The sequence below is a fragment of the Chaetodon trifascialis genome, chromosome 16 (assembly GCF_039877785.1).
Source record: "Chaetodon trifascialis isolate fChaTrf1 chromosome 16, fChaTrf1.hap1, whole genome shotgun sequence".
Taxonomy (NCBI): domain Eukaryota; kingdom Metazoa; phylum Chordata; class Actinopteri; order Chaetodontiformes; family Chaetodontidae; genus Chaetodon; species Chaetodon trifascialis.
Genome location: NC_092071.1, coordinates 6,889,642 through 6,906,833, shown reverse-complemented (window position 1 = coordinate 6,906,833; position 17,192 = coordinate 6,889,642). Strand labels below are relative to the sequence as shown.

Below are 17,192 nucleotides of genomic sequence, written 5' to 3'. Positions count from 1 at the left end.
TGAAAAATCGAAAGCGGGAGAAGCAACCAGCCAGTGGCAGTGAAAACAGACAATCCCAAAGAGCTACACTGATCATCATCCAAGCAAAGGGAGAGCAAAACAAGAAAATGAATTGTAATTGCCTGATTTTGACAGTGGATCCAGTTTAGCATACAAACAGGCAGCAGATAATTAGTCTCAAGAGGTAACAGCACGCACTGAGAGAGAAGAAACCTCAAAATATTAAAGCGGCAGTCCTCAAATGACAGGGCAGAATTATTAAAGGCCTAACTCTCAGCTGGTGGAGATCTTCACCCTTCCCTCACTAACCACCTTACGACTACATCACTTTTATCTATGCAATATGTGGCATGATACACATTGAAAAAAAGAAAAAAAACAAAAACAACAACTATTAGCTAGATTTTGTTGATGTGTGACACACAAACAACAGATTTAAATCCAACTCAGTGCCCTGTACTTCTCATGTAGTTAAATGTAATTTAAAACTTTTTGATCTTGCAGCAGTAGCAGTGAAAGATGACTGACTACTGGGAGGCACCAGTGGGTGGCATCAGTCATGTCGACTTAATATGTAATGTCCTAAGAAAGAACATCAGTGCTAAGCAGAATCTTTCTATGTAAACACAAAGACTTAAACAGCCACTATTAGAACCTATCAAACAACAGACTGATCATCTCACCATCAGAAGATTACAAAACCTGTAAAACCCAAATACAAAGCAAAAACCTCCTCTACCACTCGTGACAACATCATGCTACATTACCTCCTAGTTGGTAAAACCAGCTCCGGATATGTGGCGAGATGAGGAGACCTCAGACTATCAGGCATTAGCATGATATAGCGCTGTATCTCGCTGATTCCCCAGTTGTGAATATGTTTTTTGTCAATGATAGTACATTCTGTCAGCAGTGATGCAGAGCCTTTCACTAAGCAATACACCTTATCTAGCCACTGATGCTGTCATCCGGACAGAATAAGAGAAGAACACAATTATGCTTGCATACATGATATGCAGACAGAGAGGCAGGCATGACAAATACTGCATATGCATGGACATTAGCACATGCCATATATTGTACTTGACATATAACATAGAGCCATCAACAGACATTAGAGATTACACACTATAAAAATCTTTTTACATAAAAAATATTCATAAAATGTAATTTTTTTGGACCAAGCAAAGTAGAAAAAAAAATGGTGAAATGTTTTTTTTGTTTAGATGTTTTAATATAATGTATACTGATGTTCGGACTAAGAAGAGATTACACTCTTACTATAACACTACCATCTAATTGGTCTCTAGGTTCTGCTTTGCCATGGTAGATATCAATAAATACAATGTAACGGCTGTAATGGTTTGTTTATTTGTGTCGAACCTTCATGGTGTGGTCACGGTGGAGTGCACACAGCAGCAAAGAGACTGCACAGTATGTGGATTGATGGACATAACGCAGAACAAAGCCCACTAAGGGTGCGTTCCGCCCAGAAACCTTTAGCCATGCGCTGTAGCAACATGCGAACAACTAGCTGATTGGTGTGTGAGTCAGTCACACTATGGCGAGCACAAATGATCCACCTGCATCCTTTAAAACACTTGTTCAGGAACATTTTGGGTTCTAACAGGGGGAGAGTTGTGGATAGACAAGGGCTGTGTTGGCATTGCTCCTCCACTGTCAGGGATGTGAATGCAAACACTTCAAATACCGTATGCTGACACACATATTCAACAACATCACCCAAGATCAAAAGAACCATGACTCCTAAGCCGGGGTGTAAACTGAACCATGAGTTCTGTATACCGTTACACCTCTAATAAATGCTAGTGTATATGCACAGCAGATATGCACTAGAAAAAACCCATACAGATACTGGGAGAACCAAAACATTAAGCACAGAAAGACCCTAGTTGACTGCGAGGCACTGCAACAGTGCACGAATCCAAAATTACCTTGTCACTTGGACCTTAAGCTCTGGAGACAAATATTAAAAATACATGAGCCCAGTGTATGTAAATCCAAAGCCATGACCTTCAATCCATTGTTTTCCTCTTCTGTGTTCACATCAACTTCCTGCGACTGCATACTGAACAGGGCTGTACGTTAACTTCTTTATACATGGCGCTGGTGCTACAGAGGTATAAAGTTTTGTCCCTGACATACATGTTGCACTGCACAGCCCTCTTGAATACATTTTCCGCCAACACATGTTTATATGACACAACAAAAGTGGCTCCACATTCGCTGAGCTACTGCAAATTGCTTGCGTTGTGGTCATTTTTTTTGCCTTTCGCTCCTGGTGCAGAGCTAGCCTTCTGTTTGTTCATATCAGCCTTCCCCATCAATACTGGTGTTTTTTTCTGCATGTGCATATGTCAGCGTCAACCCCTGTGACGGCAGGTAGAGTATAATGGAAAGACCTGTCACAGAAGCGCCTCACAATGTGTTTCCCCATCAGGATGTGTGTTACTGCAGCAGGAATTTAAGAAGCAGGTGAAGAAAGTACACACAGCTAGAAAAGCAATTATCACCTAGAAAGCTACATTTTTCCACATAATACAACGTTAAAAAGAAATCAACTACAAAAATCCTGAGGTAAAAAAACGAACACATGGTGCACTAGATACTGAATAACAAACACGAACAAAAGAAATCCTCTGGGTCATGTTTAGGTTAAATAGAAGCACACACAGAAAACTCTGCACTGCAAGCAGAGAAACAGTGCTTTGCTGATGCTGTGAGATGAAGACAACACATCATAATGGGCGTAATGCTTACAGAGGAAGTCACTTGTCAAATAGGAAGCAGTCAGCCCTGGAAATATTGATTTAACTTACACACAAGCCGCTCAATCTCCCTGCCATGCACTAATATACAGTAAAATACACAAAACAGAAAAATGTACGTGAATGTGTAGGCCATACACAACATGGAGTAAAAAAAAAAAAAAAACGTCATCTTCATGAGGTGTCAATGCAGTTACATGACAACAACTTTCACAACGATTCAGCCAGTCACTCACACTAATACAATACAACTGAACGGCAAGATAGAAAAGTCACTATGAGTGAAAAATATAGGATTTGAACAAATATTGCAAATATAACAGTCAAGACCATTTTCTCTGAAACATGTATTTGTATCAACTAAAGACTGAATCTCTCTTCTGACAACAACAGTCCTTGACCCCTTTGCCACATGTCATTTCAGGATTGTTGTGAAAGATTGTTTTTAATACTGAACTGAAAATCAGTTTCATGATCACCTGTGTTGGGCAAGTAGGAACCTGGCACTTAACTAAAAATACGAGGTAAAACAACTTCTGTTGTGATTTGGCGCTATACAAATAAAATTGAATTGAATTGAATTGAAAAGACACACGCAAAAAAAAAAAAAAAAAATACACACCTTTTGGAGGTTAACTGCAGCAGAGCAAAATATTTACTAGGACATACGGTCTAAATCAATAGCTGAGATGGATAAAAATAAGCAGACAGCAAGAGTGTCGAACAGTCAAACACCAAGTTTTCAATTTAATCCCAGTAGTTCACTATTTGATAAAACTTCTGCAAGGTACTAAATGCAGACAGATACTCACAGAGAAAACAAAAATGTAAAGTTCAACATCCCTGACCATATGTCACTGCAATAATGTCAACTGCAAACACGCTTCTTATTCAGCTTAATACTGATACTGGTATCAAAATTCTGATCATGGCAGCTGTAGTTAAGATGGTAGAGTGGATTAGCTATTAATCATCAGGTTAGTGGTCTGATGACCTACTCCTTCCCTCTACTAAAGTCTCAACATCCAGCCTTCTATGAGGAATCAGAGTCAAGAACGTGAATGATCTTCTTTAGAGGGCATCGACAGTCTGATCAATCACTGCTGTGTAACACAGCCCGTGAGGCCCAAGCCAAGCAAACATTACTAAATCATCTCAGACAGGAAACGAATGATAGTTGACAGATGAATTATTATTCACCTGATAAATATTTTTTTTCAACTTATAAAAGGGTTGTCACTAGGAATGAGTGATTTCAGATGCTTCCACTTTTTGTCTGTGGAGTTGGGGGAGGACAGTAGGACATGGTGGACTTGAGTTTCACATTACTAATGAAAAAAAATCCTATTATTTTGTCTCAGATGGTGTCAAATGCAGCTGAATAAGCAAAGTGATGTCTGCCAGTCCCACAACGGGCTGAGGATTATATCTTGGCATGCACTGACAACTGACATTATTTCAAAATCAAAATCTGAAATGCTTTCAAACACTTCCTCTGAGGACAGTAGAGCAATATATGTGAAGCAGTAACAAGTGGTATTTGTCAGATTGTCACAGTTATATCATCATCAGGGGTCTTTTCCATAATGGACTGGATGGTCCATTTTATGGGAGCCATTTAGATTTGAATTACTTCCCAGCAGCATTTCCCAGCAATCAGAAAACCAAAGTATATGCCAGAATAACGGCACAAGAAAAAAACAAAAAAAAAGATTTTCTCATGGAGCACAACATGGCATATTTTGAAAAATGCTGTTTGGTTTGAACACAGTAAGTGTACTCACATTGATCGATGTTCCCGTCTGCTTTCCCCTTCTCCTGCAAACAGAGAGCACACACAAAAGTGGTTATTACAGGCTTGGAGGAGTAAGGCGAAAAAAAGCCCTTTCTGCAGCTTTTCACACACCATTCGTTACTGGGCCTTTTCCTCTTTTCTAGGTTCAGAGAAAGACGATGACGGTGAACAAAGGTGAACAGACAGAAAGTGAAAGACAAAGAAAAAAGAGAGAGCGAGAGAGAATATATGGGGGGTGACAGCAGAGAAATTAACAAAGGCGGATCCCAGAATCAATTCAATCATCTGAATTGGAAATACATTTGCCAACAGGCTGGAAGATGGCAGGTGTCACCATATTGAACTAGACTGCTTATCATGATGTTAAACAACTGATACCACCAGGATAAACTTATTTTTATTTGTAGGGTTGGGAACTGAATAACATCCGTACTACTAAGCACAGATTCACGCTAAATCAATCAGTGCCAAATTTAGGTGAGACATCCAGGTGACACAGGAACTTAGACCTGACTCAATGGCAATAGTGAGGCCACAGCAGCAAGAATGAAACGGAGTAATTAGTCCAAAAGTCATTCTAATGATTTTTGTAGCCTGTACAGACATCAGAAAGGAGATAAGATCTGGTATCAGTCAACTTCTTAAAAAAATAAGCTGAGGCTATTCCAGACAAGTTCACAATAATCAAACATGTTTTTTACTCTAGAGATTGTGAAGGTTCTCAAAATATCTGTCTTGCATTAGAAAAATATCAATCTTATTCGAAATAGCAAACAGGCTATCACGAATCGCTATCAGCCCTTAAACTCCATATTGGCACATATCTAAAAAGATAATGCTCAGCAGAATTGACGATAAAGACAGGAAACATTTTTACAAGGGTCATACAGAAGTGCTGAGGATGGCAGAGGAGAGGAGAGTTGTCTTGCAGCATCACTGAGCAGTGACAGGGGCAGATAAGAAAATGTGAGGCAATACTCTGGCCCCATGTATATAAAGGTATCCAAGACATTCTGCGGACGACAACAGGAGTGTGGATAGAAAAGTAAGAGGTGAGTGCAGTTTTAAAAAGAAATGCAGTAATATAAATAAAAGTGATATCATGATGTCTTGCATTATGAATTAATGATGCGAATGGAAAATATTTGGAGTGTGCAAGTTCTGCATGGTTGGACCCAGCAGCTGTGTAATGGAATTCACTGCACCTCACCGGACATCAAGTTTTATTTTTGTTACTGCCTTTAGTGGGAGCCCAACCAACCTGTCTGGGTAAGTGTGTGTCTGTGTGCACAAACTGTAAGCATTCTGGTGTGAATTGTGCGCTTGTTAGCTACTGATCACCGGAGCTTGTTACAGCACCAGCTCTGCATACACTTATCTGAACTTGAGATGCAATTTAACGTACACTGGGAAAACAAAGGATCGGCATGCCATTTAAAAATAGAACAGAAGCAGGTCTTCCAATGCAGCGGCGCTTCTGAAGAAGCCAATATGTGGCAGCAATTGAAGTGTTGTGACATTTAGCATTCTTGTCCCTCAGTGTAGATGTCAACGTTAATGAGGCTCAGTGATAAAACGTGTGTGACTACGAGGCCCTCTTGGCTTCCCAGGAGACTGAGAGCCTCACGAAAACCACAGCAGTTTTAGCGCCTCCTGTCATTGCCTCCTTCTTTGTCTCTACATCTCTATCCCTCTCTCTTTCTGCCATCTGTCCATCTTAATTGCAGACGTGCTTTCTCATGATGGCAGGATAAAATTGAGTGTGCTCATCAGCACCGCCTTCCATCATCTCGAGTGCCGCTGTTTGATCAATTGATTAGAGAATCAAACCAAGCATAGAGGTGAGAGAAAGGCTATACGCCTCTTTCTAAAAATACTGTCTTCTCTTTACTCTCGAGGGTTCTTTTTGTCACTTTCCTTTATACATTGAGATTTTCATGGTGTAAAATAACACTTCAATAATAACTGAAGGCAAGCGACAGATTCACAGTTGATTTGAAGGTAGTTGCACACTTGCATTTTCACTTTCACTGGGTGGAGAAATGTAAATAACTACTAACAGAATTTCATTTAAATAAACAGAGCAAATCCACTGGGTTTCATTTGATGCTTTTCTCTACCACATTTCCTCTTGTGATAGAGGCTGATTTGAGGTGTATTTTTAGATACAACCTAACTGCCCAGTGCAGTAAGGACTGTATGATGAGATCATGAAAACAGTAGGGGTGCTGAGAGCTATGCACAATAATGGAAGACACAGATTAAATACTTTCTACCTTTTTATCTTACTTACTTTATTCGCACACTTATGGTATAGTAACTACATGTCTCAGGCATGTTATACATTGTTATTTTGAGGAGAGGTTAGGTTAAAAGAGTGGTGGTGTACATACTGAGGGTGTAGCTTGTGGTGCACGGGCACAGGTAAAAAAAGGAAAAAAGGCTACTCAGAAATGTCATCAATTGGCAATTAACACTAAAACAGCAGCTTAAAAGGGACTTAACAACCTCAACCTCTGAGCATCAAGGCATAGGCTAGGTTTCCACCCATTCCAAATGTTTGGCAATTTGACCCAAATTTTCGAGAAAATCTGCAAATAAATGCCTGTTTCCATCCACTACCATTAGGGAATTATTAGGAGTTGGTTCATTGAGACATGCTGTAGGTGGAGTCCAGAGTCAGGAAACCATTACACCACTGGAGAAGAAGAGGGTACAACATTAGATTACATTAGATCTGTGGAGTGATGAGAAGATGTTTTAATCTATGGAAACAGCTTCTTCTTTTCTCTTCCTCTTGGAACGCAGATAGCTGATCAGTCATGTGAATTAAATGTCAGAACTTGCTTGAAAAAGGCATTTCCATCTCCCATTCACTGTACTTATGCCATGACAATCTACCACAGGAATACAACGTAGGTTTGTATCTGGTAATCAAGCAGCAGTGCTATGATTAGAAACCTAGATTTGTACCTCTACTATGACTTCATATACCACAGACGCAGACATGGTACTATGAGCTGAATTAACATAAAAACACTCTCCAAATGTCACGGTAATGTAGTATTACTGATGTCACAGTCTGTTTCAAGTTTGCCTACTTTATTGGGTATTGTGGTAGCAGCAGAGTTTAAGTGTACAAACTCAATAAGATTGTTATAGCCTCTCCAAAAACTAGAACAAACAAATCTCTGAGAGCTACATGCCTCCATCTTGGATGCCATTTAAACACCCACGCAAAACAAGAATCTGACATTGCTGCCACAGAGATTGACATTTTGTGAGAATGCAATTTGAACAGCAGGGCAGTTCAAGCCAAGCTGTGTCTCTTACAAAGTCTAGTTGAATATGCCTTTTCCTCGCTCTCTTATATGCAGCGCTGTGAAGGCACTCCTCATTCAAGGACCCATATGTTTATATGCTCCCTTACACTTACCCTCTCTCTGTCTCTCCCTGGCTTTTAAGTCCAGTAAACAACAAAACTCTCTGCTAGAAATAGCTGCCTGCATGACGACACATAGTTGCAGTTTCATCATAACTGTTAAGCAGTAGCTTCAGTTATTGTCTGATACGTGGAGAATATTGACACCTTGATGTTTTTAAGATATTGCCTGATTAGGATGAAGAGCCAGAGGAGCAGGAGGGAAGGAAAGCTGAATCTATTAGGAGATCATCTGTCTAAATTCAATAGTCCTATGTCAGAGAAACTCATCAGCGCACCAACAGATTACTTAATGAGCTAAAAGAAAAGGAGCCAAAAGAAGAAAAACATTGGCAGTGTATGTAAGTGGTAATACCTTCACGTACACAACTTTGATGAATCCTAAAATAGAACTAAAGCCTGACAAATTCCTTGCATCATTAGCTGGAGTGGTTTCATGTTTCTTGTGATGCTCACTGTCACAGTCTGGCTTCTTAACATTTTCATGTGTTCAAATTTGTCCCTAACTTCTGGAGACAAAGTCATAAACAGCTTCACTAAGTTTTACAGTTTTTTTAACACACTACCAGATAAATTACTTGCTAATTAATGTCCTAATCATCTCCCAGGCAAACACAACCACTTCCACAAATAACTTCCAAAAACAACAGCAATAAATCATTTCTGGAAATGCAGCTACTTGATTGGTGTGGTGTTATTCAAATGTACCTGAATCTACCTTGCATCCACCAGTGGGTGACAGCTGCTTTCAGGAATACAAGTTAGATTACATTTTTAGGTGTCGAGTATGTCTAAGATTTAGTTATGAACAACACCCACCTTGCACCCTGCTTTTGTTTTTGATTAATGGACACAGCACTTATTTCCAAAATTTGGATTTTACAACAGCTCAAAATCATATACACAGCATCTCATCACACCATACTGCCTCACCAACTACAAGTGTGCAAAGAACAAATTTAGCATCGCTGTGTCCCCCTTCATTATACTACTACTACTGTTTATCACACAATGTGTACCTCAGTATAAGAAAGCAGGTACTGAAAACAGAGTACAGTACGGTACAGAGAACATCGCCTACCACTATAATTATAGTAGAGAAGAGTATTATTGCTTCATATAATGGTAAGCACTGCACAAGATCCGTTTGCCTGAAAGGGTTTCTTCAGCTCTGAATACAAATTCTCAGGAGACGGTCTGAAAAATTGTGAACTAACCCTCTGGGACTGCAACGAAATAAAAAATAAAGGTTTATGGGGACAAGTCATAATCAAAATGTAAATGTAGTGGGTGGTAGCCCCACTGCTGAAAATTAAAACACAAGAGAAAAACCTGCCCTCATGGAGGAAAAGGTATTTTCATTCTTTTCATTGTTCCTACAGTTATTCCGTATTCAATGCATAACCTTATTACTACTAAACTTGTCATCCAATGAGCACCCTCTCCGTCTTCATAGAGGCCACTCCCAAACCAAATTACAACCTCACCGTCAAATATGCAGTATATTAAAAATCCACATGCTCATCAGTGTTGTGGTGTGACACGCTTTGCCAAAACAAGAATCCGGGACCAAAATCACAGGGGTATCACAGCACATCATCCCAGCTACATCTGCACCATCACTCAGTTTATGTTAAAGATGCATACATGTCTACAGAAGCATTAAGATGTGTGTATGATATGAAACAGAATACAGTGATACATGGGTGGACAGAAAAACGCATTGATGTGTTGGACTGTTGATTAAAACACTCCTTTTAGTTCCATTAAAAAATACATTTGATGTTAAAGAAATTGGATTATTTTGTCCATTATCACCTTGCCCGTTATCCATTCTCATATAACTGATTTGCTGAAAGGATTTAAGCAGTCTGATGGAAATCTATTTATAACTATGGCATCTTTCTATCTGCAGCAGGTAAAAGACTTGATTTTGACTTATCATAGCAAGGCATGCACAGGTATAAAAAACGTCATTAATGATGGCTGTATTTCATTTCAGAGTTCCTCGTTAATATGCATGCTATTTCAGAGGCATGACCTAGTGGGCTACTTAAATGGAATGAAGACATCATTAATGTTATTAGTAAAAGTTGTGATTTTCCTGCTATGACAAGTGCAAATGTCAAAAAAAATTTGGCAAGTAACTCTGGGTTCAGATTAGGGATGTCAGTTTCGGTTAATTTTGCTTTAACCCAACAGTCATTAACCTGAAAATAACTGGTTGAGGACTGAGTGAGAATGCTGCAGATAGCAGCTGCAAAACTGGCTGCAATATAATCCCTCTGGGCATTTGCACACCATTAATGTAGGTCCACTAAAAGTGTTTTTGCCATTCACAGGCCATGATTGTTATTCTAAGTATCTGACAACATTACAGAAAGGATCCCCACAGATATAGACCCATTTTTGTTTAACCAGAATCAGCCGCTATATTGGTGTTGCTAAAGTCACCAGACTCCACTGACAGATACTGCAGAGTAATTTTATCATCATAAACACACTTCATTCAATCTCAACAGAACCAAAACTCACTACAACCATCTTTTTCACAGTTTAAATAATCACCAGCTCTGGTTTGGTTGAAAAAAAGTCTGGGAACAGGGGGTAGGACATAGGAGGCATCGGAGAAACAGCACATGGAGCCAGAGTATTTTCACATCTAATTTCTCACCAGACATTATAACCGGAGAGATTTAAATATATCGGACTTCAACAGAACTATTTATTGTTTTATCTTATCAACTTCATTGACTTTTGCAAATATTTGCCAATATTTGCTGCCAGCAACATGTTAAGACTGGGGCAACAGAAGACTGGGAAACTTATGGAATGCTCCAAAAGCACCTGTTTGGAGCATTCCACAGGTAAACAGGTTAGCCAATAACGGGTGATGCATGATGATTGTGTATGAAAAGGGCATCCTTGAAAGGCTCAGGTGTGTGAAACATGATCACACAAAGGATATTGCTACAGGGGCTCAGGAACACTTGCTGTCGAATTGTCAGTAAAGATAGTTCATTTGCAAATGATTGCATTCTCTTTTTATTTCTGTTTTATACAGCGCCCCAACTGTTTTGGAATTGGGGTTGTACCATATTAATACTTGAAGGTTACCAGCCAAAGAGTTCGGAGTCAGGACCTCCAGTATTTGGATAAAGTTGCTAATGAAAAATAAGGCCAAAGTCAGTAGACGACTGTTGTTTCAATGTGCCAGATACATATTTAACAAACATTTCATGTCCTCTGGTAAGACGATCATTTCTTTTACTGTATTGAGCATCTCAAGCACAAACATGTCTTTTGCAATGAATTGAGTTAATGAGTTAATGAAGTATAATACATCCCTGTCCTATTAGGTTCCAAGTACATCCGATATTTCAAAATTCTTTAGTGACATGTTAAATCAGCTTGCCCACAAAAAATGGATTAATGAATGTAATTTCTAAGAAAAAAAAAATACTGGGCCCATAGATTTTTGTCTGTGTCCCAAGAGACAAACAAGCGTATTGCCCCACATACTGCCTGCAACCAATTAGATGTGGATTTGTCAGCATATTGTACATATCTTGATACCTCTGCAGGTATCCAAAATGGCCCCCAGGAAGTTGACAAGAAGTCGAAATTAAAAGGTTTTCAGCAGGACTTCTTTTGCTTCATTTCTTGCTCTTCTTTTATCAGTCTGTTACACCCCTAAGAGACTCTATTGTTCCTCAATTCGGGTGTTTCGTCTTGTTGGGGGCATTTTAGTACAGAAATAAAAAGAAAATTTCGCACTAAGTATTAATTCCCCAAGGCTTTTAGAATGTATCCCACATAATCATGTGAATTCAAGGATTCGCATGATTTCACCATAGGGTCAACTTCAAATTCTGGTGCCAATTGACGGCTTTTTAAGTTCCACTTCTGGTCAGATAGACGGAGGGGGAGGGGGGGTGCCTGGGAATTTGTTTTTGTGTCAAGGGATTTCAAAGGACAGAACCACCAGTGCGAAATTACATTCTACAGCTCCACAGCAAATTCACAGCCAACTTGGCAAAGCCCAAGGTGACTCACACTTAGACAGACCAGAGGGTGTACATGCTTCATAAAGAATTAGGACAACCACGGGGCTGTGTGGTATGTCTGTCTGTCTGTGTGTTTATCTTGTTGACAACCTTTCAGGGCTTTATGTTTCTGTTATGCAAAGAGCATTTGTTGAAAGGGTTCACTCTTCTGGCAAACACCCGTTTGCTCACAGGGATAGTCTTTTTTCCCTCTCTTTTGCCTGTGAACCAGATGAGCTCATTCAAAAACGTGAGTGTTTAAGCAATTATCTGAAAACTGATGCAAATGGATGAACAAAAACTTTGTTTCAAAATGAAGCACACACAGAAAACAGCAGATTTAAGGCCACTTTCTTGTTGCTAGTTGCAATTAGGGCTGCCCCCTAATAGTCGACTAAACCATTAGCTAATGAGAAGAGTCTTAGTGGAAAAGGTTTGCATTGGTTGGCTTTTTGTTAGGGCCAGAGACAAAAATATCAGGAACGCAGTTGCCACACTGACCTTTTCTCTTTTAACACAGAAGTTGCTAACTGCTGCTAACGACACCTGCGTTAGCTAGTTGTGCAGCTAACCAGGGGAAGCGTTGCCATTTACACCACTAGTACAAGATCTTGGACCATCAGGAGAATGAGGTTTTCAGGCCAGACACTTTTTAGGATCAGATTTTGAGCACAGGAGTTGATTTGTGAGTTATAGCAATGAGCTTTTTATAATTACAGTTTTCCATTCATTATTTATCAGTTTTAAGTGACTTGAAGTGACTGTACTGTTCTGCTCACCAGAACTCCGAACCATGCTCGAGGGACCTCTAGTTTTGAGCTAATTTAGCCTAGTACAGAACAATAAAGAATCTGATAATGTTGCCAAGCTTTCACAGACACCAGCAAGGAGATGTCTCAGACATGAACAAGAACTATTTCCCTTCTGCTGTAAATACAACACAAGGGCAGCATGGCTGCAACTATGAACTGCTACTCCCCAGACCACTATTGTAATGTTACAACACAGAAAACCACACAGCAACACTCAAAGAAACCAGGGGGAACCGAATCACATCCACAGCTAGCATCAATCCAAAGAAACTAAATTTCGAGACAGTAAATGCACGGAGAGTTGAATTCCATGTTCTAACAGATTCTGTGTTTCAGCTAGCATGACCAAACAATGCTGTTGTGAATTTCACAGAGTAATTGTTAACGTCTCATCCTAAACTGTCTGCCCATTTCTCCCCCCATCAATTTCGTCTTCTCTTCAAAAGTGAGCAGAGACAGAGAGAAAGTGACAGATAAATGGCACAGACTTTTGCATCAGAGTACAGTGATGCCATAGACATAGCATTGAATGTGCTCTAATCGATTAAAATCAGCAGCTAATCCTTGAAGATTTACATAAATTTGTTTCGGAGTGGGTCGAAACTTGTGAAGACCTCTAATCTGTATGCAGTGATTTCATATGGTGTAGTCATCTGTGTGGTAACGATATTGGAAAACTGTATTTCTAAACACAAACTTGGCTCAATATAATGAAAATAAAGACGGTTTATAACCACAGCTGATTATTTTTGTCAGTGATATTTTTCACACTGTTTCATGTTTTGGTTCATTTTGCATTTAAAATGTCAGCATAATCTAGCTCACTAAAACAATCCTTTATGTGCATAGTATCTAATCGCTGTATTATAAAACCAGCTGCTTTGGACATTGGTGGCACATTGAAAACATTTTTTGGATGGAATCAGTTGACTTCAACTGAATTTCACCTGAATTTTACATTTCCAAACATCAAAAATAATGCAAGAGGATGCTCTTGACCAGTTTACATGTGCCTTAAGCCATTTAATAAAGTCAAAACTATATATCTGTGCAGCTGTGCATTTTCATTTTGGGGGTTCCCAAGCAATTTCTTCAACAAAACAATTTTGAATACTCCATAAATTGGAAGGTTTTAAATGGACAATAATCAGCCAAACACTTCATAGCTAATCTGTGAATATATCTGACAGAAATTAGAGGAGGTTTCTAGTCATACATTTAAATTAACAATGAATGTTTTCCTTAATTAGCTAGCTCTTTAGCTAGTGAGCTAGCCTTTTGAGTCACCAGTAAGCTAAGTTACTTGTCAAGTGTAATGAGCTGAGCTACCAGTCACTCTACATTAAATGAAGCTTCACTACACCGAAGCTACCCAGAGATGTAGCAAGCTAAGATATAGCAAAACGGTAAAAGTAGCTTACTGCATCCAAGCTATTTTCTCATTTTTTACAGGTGAATGCGAGGCAGTGGCGCTACTTGCTGATCTTAGCAGGTTTATTCAAGCAGCAGCAGAAAGCTCCGCTGCGTTTTGGCTTCAGAAATGCTCGTGAAAATGTAGTTAGCTTGTGTGGACGCGACCGAGCTACTGAAAAGCTACTGAGAACTGAAGCTGGTAACGCCTGTTTGTCACAACGTTAATTTCAAACTGACTTTGGTCATGAGCACACACATAAGGCTAGGCCAACACCTAGTTCTGACATTTCTTTTAAAAGTTCAGCAATTATGAGAAATTTAACCAACGTTGCTGTGACATTTGTAACGTGGGAGCACTTTACGGTACATACATTAACGTTAACTAATAAGCAACTTACCCGCTATCCTGTCTTCCAGCAAGCTAGTTGTGAAGGGATTTGTCGGTCGGCGAATATCCACTGACAAGCGCATTTTCGCTGGATTGATTCAGTCCAATTCAGATATGTCCTAACCAGTTATCAAAATATCTGAAATAATGGTGGAGGTATTCCAGCTAGCTAATTAACCGCTAGTTTTAGACAAGTTCATCGCACATGTAACGTACCGTCATTTCAACGGCTTGAGTAAAGACTCGACCAATAGCGTTTAGTATCACAACAACCACTTGGTTTCAAATCGATCAGCCAATCACAACATTGCATGTTTTGTTCAGTAGCCGCCTGTATTTTATTGACAGTTTAAATCCTCCAGTAGTAGATCGGCAGCTTCAAAACACTCTACAATGAAGTCAATTTCAGATTCCCCCCCTCTAGGAGGATATTCAGAACCTGAAACTTTCAATCTAGCGAATTAAGAAGGTTGTAAAAAAAAAAATGGAGGCCTTCACTTTTGTGGTCATTTAAGTGTATTAAAGTGATCTACCACTTTGGTGATCTGTCCCCTGGACATATTTGGTACAGCGTTCACTTAAATCATTGAAGCTTTCAACCTACAATTTGGTGCAGTTGCCATAGACATGCTGAGAGACAGATCATTTGAATTTCTGCTTGATTACCCCTATAATGACTGATACTGTATTTGAAAAATTGAGTGAAAATTCTTCATCTTAGTCTTGGAATTACGAACAATTTTAAATGATATACCGATAGGAGAAAATGTGCACCTTTACTTCTCTCATGCCACATGTCGTAGCATTGACAACAAATGTGTTTTTTCACACTGCACACACTGCAACCCTTATTTAATCTATGGTTTGTATGATTGATTCATGTCAGTGTGTGTGTGTGTGTGTGTGTGTGTGTGTGTGTGTGTGTGTGTGTGTGCGAAGGTTAAGACTTGGTTTTAAGAGTTAGATTAGAATTAGGTTTAGGTCAGGGTTAGGCTAAGTCTTGGGGTTAGACATTTGGTTGTGATGCTTAAGGTTAGGGTAAGGGGCTAGGGAATGCATTATGTCAATAAGTGTTCTCACAAGAACAGAAGTACAAATTTGTGTGTGTATGTGTGCATGTGTGTGTGGGAATTGCACAGGATGCTTACCATGGAGTATTGTTCCTGCAAAGAGGTATGTGTCATGCTGGCTGTATCCACGCTGCTCCGCCTGCTGCTCTTGTGCCCTTCAGCCAGCCAGCACCCTGAGGTCCCCAGCAGGGCGGCCACAGCCACAGCCCAAACACCCAGGCTGCCCATGAGTGTCTACCTGTGTGGAAAGGTAAAAACACAGTATACACAAAGTCCTTAGACTCTCTTTGTTGTACCCTCTGCAGTATCCAAAAATAAAACGTTACAGGACTTTACAGTCCTCTTCATATTCATCTGGGATATGGAACAGCTTACTGGTCTGTACTGTACCTGAGCACTATAAAACTGCAACTTAATCTTCTCTAAATGTTCCTTAACAGTATGATTAAATGAACCATGTCAAACTTTTGCTGTCATGTATTATCCTCTAACTTAAGCTGTAAATCTTCACACCTTATTTGTGATTTAATCCTATTTGTATGGAAGTGTATTTTAGGAAATGTTTTGAACTTGTAATTCAATTGTGGGTCTAGCTCTTGAGTGTTTCCTACAGAGAAAATAAAAACAGTTGAGCTGAAATCATGTTAAGAAATAATGTGTTTAGGAGTATTTGTCATTGTAACCATACATAATCTGATCGGCAGGATAAGTGAGACAGAGGTGTGTTCAAATCAGGGTGTTCAGAGGGCTGCTGTTTACAGAAACAATATGACAACAGAAGATGTCTTGGCCCAAAAAAGGCTAATGTGGAGAGGCTAAAATAAGATACTAATAATTCAATAATTTATAGCATCTCTATCTGATATTGTGTCAATTTCCAATCATTTTAATATGGTCCATAAATACATGTGAGACAAATTCCTGAAATGACACTCACACAGGCACACAGTCACACACAATGGAACAAATACTGTACACTCGCATTCACTCATTATGCACATACACGCACATGAACACACAGCATAATATGGCTATGTACACATCAAAGCCCACACTGATGGGGATAATTATCTGTATTACAAAGGACACAGAAAATCTTTTGATGTCAACAAAGAGACAACTCTCTGAAGTCGCAAATGGTGGAGTGTGGCATGGGAGCTTAAAATATGAACTCAGAGGATCAGTTTCACTGCTGTGATTCATACACACTCTCTCACCCTCTCACAAACAGACACACACACACACACACACATATACAAACCTTAAGGAAAAAATACACAAAGCATCCCAACTGTACTGGTGGAGAGTAAAAAGCACCTGAAACAGCGGCACCTAAACATATTTTTCAATTGAATACTTCCTTTTTTAACTTCCATGAATAAAAATGGTAAGCTGGCTTTTAATAAATGTTAAAATCTGCTTTAAATGTTACTGCTT

The 17,192-nt window shown here is 39.3% G+C and overlaps 1 protein-coding gene across 1 annotated transcript in view; it reads right to left on the bottom strand.

The window, feature by feature from the left end:
- fstl4 (follistatin-like 4) overlaps nt 1–17,192 on the bottom strand; it is a 199,000-nt gene that overhangs the window by 167,016 nt on the left and 14,792 nt on the right. The window contains exons 2-3 of the mRNA XM_070983222.1: nt 15,834–15,993; nt 4,574–4,607 (exon numbers count right to left, since the gene is read on the bottom strand). Of these exons, the coding sequence (XP_070839323.1) occupies nt 4,574–4,607; nt 15,834–15,983 (184 nt within the window). The 5' untranslated portion in view covers nt 15,984–15,993. The remainder of the gene's footprint in view (nt 1–4,573; nt 4,608–15,833; nt 15,994–17,192) is intronic.